Consider the following 10,664-nt stretch of genomic DNA (forward strand, 5'->3'; position numbering starts at 1 on the left):
ACAGTTTGAATAAGCTCCAGCTAAACCATCTGACATTAAAATGCATTAGACATAATAACCCACCATGTGCTGAATTAACCATCATGATATCATATTTTCTACTGCATTTCTATTGCACATTTGCTACGGCAATAGAAGTTCAAAATGAAATGCTAAAATCCATATTTGGGTGAAAATATATTTAAAACAGTACACTTGGTTTTAAACCTGCACCTACCCATGTTAGAGCTACATCCAGTCATCTCCAATCACTGGACCACTTCATCATTCTTTTCTGGTTCAAAGCTGAAGATGTAACACAACCACCAAACTGTTTCCAAATCAACAAGCGCTGCTTACCTTCCAGACCAATAGTGGGCAGTGTGGGAGTGGCGCTTCCGCAGTAAACAAGGAAACCGGAAGTTGTTGAAACGTGAGAAAGCCCAAATGATTATGTTTTCCTCTGAAATTCAAATTGATATAAAACATCTTTTGATTTAACAGAATAAACTTTGTGTCGTTTGAACTTGAAGTCAGGATTTTAATGATTTATTAGAGTCAACTAGATAAAACTGGTGATTTTAGGTTGGCTTTCGATGTGAAAATACTGCAGTGCATGATGGGAAATGTAACAAAAAGTTCTCAAGTAAACTGAAAATCATCTTTTTGTCAGCCTTGTTAAATGATTGTGTTGTGTATTAAATGCGTGGGCCCTGTGATGGACTGGCGTCCTGTCCAGGGTGTACCCTGCCTTCGCCCAAAGATAGCTGGGATCGCCTCCAGCACCCCCGCGCCCCTGAATACAGGGTAAGCGGTAGACAATGGATGGATGGATGGATTAAATGTGTGTCTCTCCTCAGAGTCCTGGTGGTCCTCGGGTATCTGGTATCTGTTCTCCGCACCATGAGTCAGCGTGGTCTGTCCGTGAATCACTCCGCAGTCTCGGCTGTGAACAACTCATGATGCGTAAGGAGGAAGTCTCGTCGGAGGAGACGCGAAAAATTTTAACACCTACGGTAAAACAAATAAACTATCCACAGTGAATGTAATCTTGGACAATGGCTGATACATCAGGGCCCAGTATTTCAAAAGTGATCTGACTGGATTATCCTGGTCGGATTGGATTAAATCTTGATCTGATCTGAAAACTGGGTATTTCAACACAGATCCAGAGAATCCTGATCCTGAAGATCAGGATTCAGCTTTGGTAATCCAATCCTCCCTTGAATCCAGATAGAAGGCTGGATTTGGGTATTTCAAAACTTAAGGCAGAGATCTGGATCAACTTGATACCAAAATGTCAGGATCATTTGGATCCCACTTCAGAGGTGGATTTGACTTGGATTGAAAATGTCTCAGCTCCACTTCTCCTAGATATTGTTACTCAAGATGTTCATTACACTTAATCTGCATTTTTTCAGTGTCACAGTTTATATCATACTGCACATTGAAGCACTTTCCAAGCATGTTCAATGTATATTTTCATGCTTCTAATTAAACAAAGACTAATTTGACTTAAGTCAAAAGCTTAAAAATGCACTTTTATGTTTGGAACTGTGAAATGTGATTTTAAAACATGCAACAATGTATTTCAGTAAGTGTTTGTGTACAAACTGATTATTTTACTTAACCAAATCAGATGCTATTTTGCTTTAAATTACCACAATTATGTTTAGTGAGAGCCTTCTACATAAAGGGAGACAAATTAGAAAGGAAAAAATGTATCTAATCGTGTCACTGATCAAGCTAATAATGCAACTACAATTTCAAACACTTTCCAGTACTTTATTCAAAATCTAACAATTTATCACTGCAATTGAAGCATTTCCAAGGATTTCCAGCACTCATACAGACCCTGTCCTTAATAGCTGAGTGGGCTCTGAAAGTAGAAGAAAGGGAAGGAGTATGAGTAATATCTTTGTCTTCATTGGGAATCCAGAATAGTCACAGAAATTGTGTGCATGATGACAACAGCATGATTTTCCCAGCATTACTGTAGCATTCTGACACTTCTGAATGAACTGCATAATTCATACACAACACACATATACACAGTGTAATAGGTTTCCAAAGCACTGTAGCAGCCCGGTTTCCCGAAGACTTCTTAAAGCCTTCTTAACGCTACGTCATTCGTAACCCCTACTTAGAGTTCCTACTTAACATTTCGCGTGTTTCCCGAAACGTCCTTTGCTACGAATCTCTTTCGTACGTCACACGTTGGTAAGAGTGGTCTGGAGCACTCTTAGAGCCTTCTTAGCTCTACCGTAGTGATGTTTCAGCTCCTGATGCTAGTCGCCGCCACTGTACGGTAATCCAGAAATCCCCGCTGCACATGGAACTGCACATTGCCAGTGTTGTGTTTCACCAGTGGTTTTAAGTGATTCATGAAGAAAATAAAAATAAAATACGCATGCATTTCATCACAAGGCTAAGCTTTACCTCAACCTCAGAAGTAGCCTAGGTATATTACAGTGTCATTTAATTAGCCCATTAGGCCTAGTCAATGTCAAGGCATGCACAATCCTGCAAGCAATTTGGGAAATTGGCACATCGTCAAACAATTAAAAAATGTCATAAATGGACGCCGGTGACGGTTGTGAACAGTGGCAAAACTGTGGCAGCGATACAACGTATCCTCGTGCTGAACCAAAGACGTTGCCGTCCTCGGAGCCGTTGGAATACATCATTTCATAAGGATCAACTTCAATCCCATGGATATATTGACCGACGCGGCTATATTGCATAAGTTTCGACTACAACGGCAACAAATATGCATGTAATTAAGGATGTAATTGGCTCAATCTCCTCCGCTGTTTCTATATTTCTTATATCTTTAGGCCTAGAAGGATTTCTAGCAATGTTTTATTCGCAAACACTGCAATAGCCTTCCTTTTCATAATATAGTGCTGTCATGCACCTGCGCATGAAATGGAAAATCGAACTCTGAGCAATCGATTTCAGCACTTTCTTAATGGACAGCGCCGTGTACGTACGACGTAAGGAGTGTTTCTTAAGAAGACTCCTAAGAGACCGTTCGGGAACCACGACTACAGAGGTAAACAACTTTGGTAAGTCATAACGGAGTCTTCGTAGCGCGCTAAGAGTGGACGTTATCGGGAAACCGGGCCCTGATCTGTACACATGTAGCCTATTTTTTTTTTTTTTTTTTACATGTAGCCTATTTTAAGTCTGCTGTGTTGCCAATGACGTAACGCTAATAAACTCCGAACAGGTTGATGTTAGTTTAAACAGTTATGGTATAATGTACGTCAGATTAATTACCTAGTAAATCAAACCATGGACCGCAAAATTCGTAAACAAAGCCAGCTAGCCTGCTAGCTGCTTAACACGCAAGTCAATGGAGCCGAGTTAGCTACCGTTAGCACGGCCGAGCCCAATTATACCCCTTTTCCACCAACGCGAACCTAGTTCAAGAACCGGGCCGGTGCCCGTGCTGGTTCACAGTTGGTTCAACTTGCGAACCTTCTGAGAACCTGTTTGCGTTTCCACCGGCTAGAGAGCCCAGAGAGCCACGTCATTACGTCACTGTATACGTCTGAGGTTTCCCCGCAGTGCTAATTTCAAGCATAGCAGACATGTCTCTTCAGAAAAAATTGTTTGTGTAAACAATAAAATACACAAAATACAAAGTGTTTGATGTTTAGTCATCTGCAGGTTGGACCTCCGTTCAATATCGCCGATGTCCAACAGCTCTACAAACACAAACCAGAGGACAGCGGTTTAATCACAGACGTGTCCACGACACTGTGAACACAGATGTTAAGTCACGTTGGTAGTTTAGTGAGCCAACAGAAAGTGGCATGCTAACGTTGTTGTTAGCAATATCACGCTAGCTGGCTAGCTAGCTGGCCAGCTTACATTACCCGAGGAAGCATAGCCACTAGTTGCTGCTGTTACACACGTAATCACTAGCTTGGTAAACTAAACAGAAATGTGCCGTTGGTTTGCAACGAGGTGAAACAATTTAAAAATGAAACTTACCGGGAACAGTAACGTTAGTAAAACTCTGCAGCGGCGTATTTTCCCCCGTTGCCTCGAGCGTTAACCCCGCCCCCAGCCCCTAACGTGAGCAAGACCTTCTTCCGGGGCCGGTTCCAGCCCAGCAAGGAGTTGGGGCCGCTCGGGAACCAGTTTTCCTGGCCGAGAGCCGGCTCTTTGTCTGTGGAAACAGGAAGAACTGGTTGGCGATTGGGCACCGGCTCCGAACCGGCCCTCAAAATGCCTCTGTGGAAAAGGGCCATTAGAGATCGCTACAGCCTGGTTTTAAGTACGTGACAATTCATATAGTTAGCTAGCACGATATGTTGGTTGGCGTTCATATGGTCCTGTTGTGGAAAAATGAATCTGCCCAATAAAGATCAACAACCAGGATCAGCTCTTTCTCCGAGGTTTATTTCACTAAGTATTCTAATCTGCAGAAGAAAGTACTGTTCACCCCTGCCTTCTGATACAATGGTTCAGACTCAGCAGGAACGACCCTGAGTCCAACAACAGTCTCCCTTTTAAGGAGGAGGAACCAAAGGACGGATCATGTCCTATCTTACAAAGACAAGATGTACAGGCAAGGTCAAGATTTACAGAACACAGGCGTCATAGTCCTGAAAGTATCTTATGTCAATGTGGCACTCATGTTCATATCATCTACAAACAGACATTCATTTTCGTCATAGCATAACAGTCAGATGAGGAGATGCAGATGGCGTCAGCCTGACAAATATTCTGATTATAAAGTACTAACATCCAAAATTCCCATTACAGTCCCCCCTTTGAACATTTTATGTTCACTAGAAAAGGTAATTTATAATTGTCTATGTCTCTAATTTACGGCAAGGTTTAACAGGGCATGCATTGAACCTGGAGAAAAAGCCTTTTATATTATGAAAGAATAAAACATAGCTGTTCTTAATTGCATTCTTCATTACACATGCATGTGGAAATAGTGAACAAGCAATATTGATCAAACAAGAAAATCATACCATTAAAAGCACAAGCTAAACAATTTCATATCAGGAGTTGCCATCATGGTACCAGGAACAGAACCTCTTTCCCAGGAGTATACAACCTTCTATACTCTACTGATAACATGTCTGCTATGAGCACAATAATCACAAATATACCAATAATAAGGAAAAAGAAATGGATAATTATTAAAAAAAAGAACCCTCCAACCCTCCTTTCTCTCTCTGATACAGACCACCCTTCCCTCAAACATACAGGTCATGTGTAGTGACCTGGTGCTTTGAAACCTTCACCTTACAGGGAAAATGATGCACAAAATATGATTAGCAGGTGGAGTGAGGATATAACATACATGTATCTGAACGAATTTCTACCTCAGGGCCCCATAATCTACCATCGTAGCTCAGCTGCTTTCTAAAATCTACAGCCCCCTGACAAAGTCGTTTGCCATTCTTCACCGGGTTGAGACGAAGGGCTTCTAAACCACCCTCCCCCTTTGTAGCGGACTGGTTGAGCTGTAGAAGGTAAAGGAACTAAGTTCGGACAGGTAGACAGGCGGTTCCTGAGTGAGACAATTCGCACACAATTACATTTCAAGGTTCACACAAAAAGGGTTTTATTATTAAGCATGAAGTTGTAGTGTGATCCCCTTCTAACATCTATGTGTGAGTTAACATATCAGATTGACTCACTATCTGAGTCCAAAAAGGGCGGTACCCACAGATCTTCATCTGGAACAATGGTGATTTTCGGGTACTGTCCTACGGCAGAGCTCACCGCAGAACCCACGAGAGCTCGGCAGCAGGGCAGTACGCAACAAACGACCAGCAACATTACAACCACAACCATCAACACAGGTGATAGGAATCTGATGGCGGTGGCTTTCCACCCCCCCTCTGTGAGCCAGGACCAAATGTCCCAGCCCTCAAAAGCCTCAGAGTCTTTGCTTTTCTCTCTGTGTAACAGTTCGTTCAGGTGGGCAACAACATGGGTCATGTTGTCATCTATTGCAGGCACGAAGGTACAGCATTTTGTCCCTATGACATGGCACACGCCTCCCTGTGAGGCTAGGGTCAAGTCGAGGGCGACTCTATTTTGCAGAGCTACGTTTCTGATGCCCTGGACAACAGGGGACAATGCTGCAAAGCCGGCAGCTGTGAGTTCAGTCAGATTTTCGAGTTCCAGGGATATTTCATCAATCTTATGTGCATTGTTGACAGTCCCCCACCAGGGGAGGATTCCCGAGAGCCCCTTCTCGGGTTGTGAAACACGTGTTGCCGTGCGCCTGGCCCTGTGCGGTCTGTAGTAGTGACTGTAATGAGTGTGAAAATATTCCAGGCTCGGCACAATGGCAACAGAAGGCAAGAGTCTGGCGAGATAGCAAGACCCACACCAGCCTGGTCTCAAGGACTGATAGACGTGCTGTCCACACACCCACACATGCTGTCTCAATGCACCAAACCCATCGCTAGAGGGCATGGTTACCACGGGGTTGTCCTCCCCCTCTCTGCCTTGACTGTGTGTATGTGTGAGGTTCAATCTGCCAAGGTAAGGGTTCACGCCCCTGCACTCAGGTTTGGTGTATGCAGAGTTCCATGCGCTGCCACACGTGGCCTTGACTGTCTGGTTACAAAAGGACGTGCCCAGGTTGTGGTCAAGCGATGCCCGGCACTCTCTCACAAAGCACACAGCTCCTCGTTGCCGTGTGGGATTTGTTGTCATTATTGAATGGTGCACCTCACTCAGAGCAGTTGTAACATTTCTGAATCTCACCGCAGATCCTTCGTAGCTGACGACGCTGATGTTCAAATCCTCCAACCAAGGAGCAAGGTTTGTGATGATTCGTTCTGGTGATTCCACAGGCTTGGTGAAGGCCACCATGACCCCCATGGTCTCAGAGATGTTCAGTGGCCAGGGTGCCACAGGCAGTGCTGTGCCCACGCCATTGGGGAGTTGGGCGCAGACATAACAACTCTCATTCGTCACCAATCTGGCGGCCAGAACGACGGCTCGGTACCAGGCGTTCTGTTCCGGCCGGGTGACCGGGGCGACGTCCACCGTGGGTAGTTCTGGTCGGTCCAGGCCTGCGAGGCCGAAGTAGGGCTCGATCTGCAGCAGGAGAAGCAGGAGGAGATGCGTAGTCAGCAGGTGCAGCTGACGTCGCCCCCCGTTCTGGAGTGGCGGGCTGCTGAAGGTCGATGCCATCTGGCTCTCTCTGATCGGCCTGTGTAGGAGCGTCGGCTGATGGCTCTGGGATCCTTCTGCAGTGGCTGGCGTGGATCCAGGTGTCTCTCTCTGCGATCTTTACTGCAGTTTCTGTGACCAGCAGCACCTGGTAGGGCCCGTTCCACCTTCGTGATCGCCAAGTTTTCCTTCTCAGATCTCGGACCACGACCCAGTCACCTGGCTCCAGGTTATGCAGTTTTTGTGTGGTGGGTGTTGGCAGTGCGTCTTTCACCTGTTTGTGAATATCAGAGAGAACAGAGGTTAGGTGTGCGCAATACCGCAACATTTCATCCTCACAATGCCCTGTCTCAGGGAGTTGTCTTAGCTCAGGCCCAATCCCGGTTCGCAAAGGCTGGCCGAACAGGATCTCAAATGGGCTGAGGTTATTTCTGGACCTGATTCTCCCCCTCATGTACATCAACACAATGGGGAGGGCCTTAGTCCAGGGTAGTTTTGTTTCCTCGCAACATTTGGCAAGTTTGTTCTTTAGGGTCCCATTTTCGCGTTCTACCGCCCCACCGCTAGCTGGGTGATAGCTACAATGTCGCCTCAGGTCGAACCCAAGGTACTGGCTGATGCTTTTAAGCGCGGCATTTACAAAAGGGGTCCCGTTGTCACTCGAAATCCGTGAGGGCACTCCCCATCTGGGAAGAATTTGTGTAAGTAAGGCTTTTGCCACTGCCGACGCGTCTTGTTTGGAAGTGGGAAAAACCTCAACATATTTTGAAAACATATCGACCATCACAAGGCAGAATTTCTTTCCCTCACTTGGTGTTAGTTCTATGAAATCCATTTGTAGGTGATCAAACGGTCTGCTTGCTGGGGGATGGGCGCTCTTGTCTGACCCTGATGCCTCTGCCCACATTGTTTGTTGCACAGATCACGCATCTTTTGCAAAAATTTTGCCATGCGTCAATTTAGCGTAGTAGTGAAACAAATAGCCTGGTAGGCAGGGCTTATCGTTGGGACCATACCAGACATTTTGTTTCACCACCCCGCCTGCCCGTTTCCAAGCATGTTTCTCCCCCTGTGTTGCTCTGGTCTGTAGTTCTTGTAAGTCTGCATCGGGTGTTACAGCTGGGCTGGAAGTGATAGTGAGCTGTGTTATCAAAGGTTGCTTAGCAGCGACCTTGGCTGCAGAATCAGCACAGGCGTTTCCTTGTGAAACGTAGTCTGTTTTGTGTGTGTGTGCTTCGCATTTGCATATGGCGATGTGACGTGGCAACAGCAAAGCATCAAGGAGAGAAGCAACCAGTCCGTGGTGAGCAATGGGTTTGCCCGATGCAGTCAGAAAGTCCCGGTTGGCCCAAATTTGTCCAAAAGAGTGGCAAACCCCCCACGCGTATCTGCTGTCTGTGAAAATAGTGACAGTCTTACCTCTAGCCAGTTTGCATGCCTCAGTCAGAGCCACCAGCTCTGCAGCCTGTGCTGAATAGTTAGATGGGAGAGGCTCAGCCAAAAGTGTCTCATGTAATGTGGTGACTGCAAACCCTGATTGGTTGAGGCCTGTTTCCAGGTTCCTTGATGCTGAGCCGTCCACAAAGAGCTCCATGTCGGGGTTGTCAAGTGGTGTTTCCCGGAGGTCAGGTCTGGGGGAACAGATTTCGTTAATGACAGCCACACAATCATGGGGCTCCCCATCTTTAACTGTGGGGAGCAAAGTCGCAGGGTTTAGTATGGTGCAGCGTTGTACAGTGATGTTAGGCAGCTCCAGTAAAATGGTGTTGTATCTTAGCCACCGCGCAGGGGACAGGTGTGAAGTTTTCTTCTCTAAAAGGATCATAGAGACTGCATGTGGTACTAATAAGGTTAGTGGAGAGTAACCTACAATGTCACGTGAAGCTACGACCGCTTTCTCAGCTGCGGCCACAGCTCTGAGGCAAGCCGGAAGGCCGGCTGCCACGGGATCAAGTTTGGATGAGAAATAGGCGACAGGCCTTTTTTGCCCCCCATAGTCCTGCAGTAACACGGAAGTCATGTAGTGCCCCTTCTCGTCAACAGTTTGTGTAAAAGGTCGGCTGCAATCAGGGAGCCCCAGAGTGGGGGGTGTCTGTAGAGCTAGTTTTAGGTCGACAAATGCTTTTCCCGCATCAGGTGTCCAAGTGACTTTGTCCTGTGCCGCGAGACCCTGCCCATGAGCGATCGCTGCCAACGGTGCCTCGATGCTTGCATAGTCAGGAATCCACTGTCTGCAGTATGATGTCATACCAAGAAAGCTCATAACCTGTTTCTTTGTGACTGGTTTTGGGATTTCTTGGATGGCAGAGATGCGTGATTGGGAGAGTGTTTTCCCCTCTTCTGATATGATGTGCCCCAGAAAGGTGACCTGATTACAGGCGAACTGTAATTTGGATGAGCTGACCTTGTGGCCGTTGTCGGCCAGGTGTTTTAGCAGGGCCAGCGTGTCAGCCACGCAGGCTTCTCGTGTGGGAGAACAAATCATTAAATCATCCACGTATGCCAGCAAGGCGCTGTTTTGTGGCAGACTTAAGGATTCTAAATTGTCGCGCAGAGCGGCGTTGAAAATGGTGGGAGATTCGGATAGGCCCTGGCACAAACGGGTGAATGTGTACGTTTTACCTTCAAATGTGAATGCGAACCAGTACTGGCTGTCGGGATGTATGGGGACGCTGAAGAAGGCATTAGCCAAATCAACAACAGAAAACCACTTACTTTCAGGTGGGACCTGTGAGAGGATTGTGTGAGGATTTGGTACCGTAGGGGCGCGCGCGTGGATTGCTGCATTTACCGCCTGCAGATCCTGGACAAACCTCCATTCATCTGGCGCGCCTGGAGGCCGAATCTTTCTCACCGGGCATATCGGCGTGCGGACGGGTGAATTTTCGCAGGGGACGACGACGCCTGCTTTGAGGAAGGCCTCAAACACCGGTTTGATGCCCTCCACAGCCTCTTTCCTTAGTGGATACTGCCGCTGGCAGGGCCTGTAGGAGGATTTTGGAGTGATTACAATTGGTTCAGCATTCTTTATCAACCCTACATCATGTTTGTGTCGTGCCCATACCTCTGGTGGTACCTGTTTTAGCTCTGGGATGTCACTGACATTATTGACCATCATCCTCGTGTGTGGAGGTGTGAGGTGTGGTGCGTGAGATACCTTTGGGTTTTGAAGTTTAATTTCGACGGTTCTTCGAGCAGCGATCGCCTTTTGAATTTTAACTCGGTGCACCTTTAACCCCTGATGATACTCGGTGTTGGGGTCATCCGTTCGTGTCCACTCAGTTGCATCGATGCATTTTTTCAGCCAAGGTTCCAAGTTTTGTGACTCCCCTCCTTTGATCAAGGAAACAAACGGGAACTGCGGCACTTGGAACGAAATATCAGACAGGCACACAGAGATTACACATCGTGCGTCATCCCAATACAGATAGAGCAGTTTTAGGTTATCACACAGGCTGTTCTGTCCAAACCATGTTTGTTCAAATGGTTCATCTTTCCCTGTGGAAGCTTGTGCAGCACAA

The 10,664-nt window shown here is 46.5% G+C and overlaps 1 protein-coding gene across 1 annotated transcript; it reads right to left on the minus strand.

The window, feature by feature from the left end:
• Nucleotides 1-6,743: 6,743 nt before the first annotated feature.
• LOC311016872 (uncharacterized protein) lies at nt 6,744-10,024 on the minus strand. Its single transcript, XM_084014871.1, has 2 exons — nt 9,859-10,024; nt 6,744-7,417 (listed from the first exon to the last, which is right to left on the minus strand). Exons 1-2 carry the CDS (start codon nt 9,928-9,930, stop codon nt 6,935-6,937), a joined length of 555 nt encoding a protein of 184 aa, XP_083870997.1. The 5' UTR covers nt 9,931-10,024; the 3' UTR covers nt 6,744-6,934.
• Between the last annotated feature and the right edge of the window lie 640 nt (nt 10,025-10,664).

Source organism: Eutrigla gurnardus, assembly GCF_963514095.1.
Source record: "Eutrigla gurnardus genome assembly, chromosome: 8".
Lineage (NCBI taxonomy): Eukaryota > Metazoa > Chordata > Actinopteri > Perciformes > Triglidae > Eutrigla > Eutrigla gurnardus.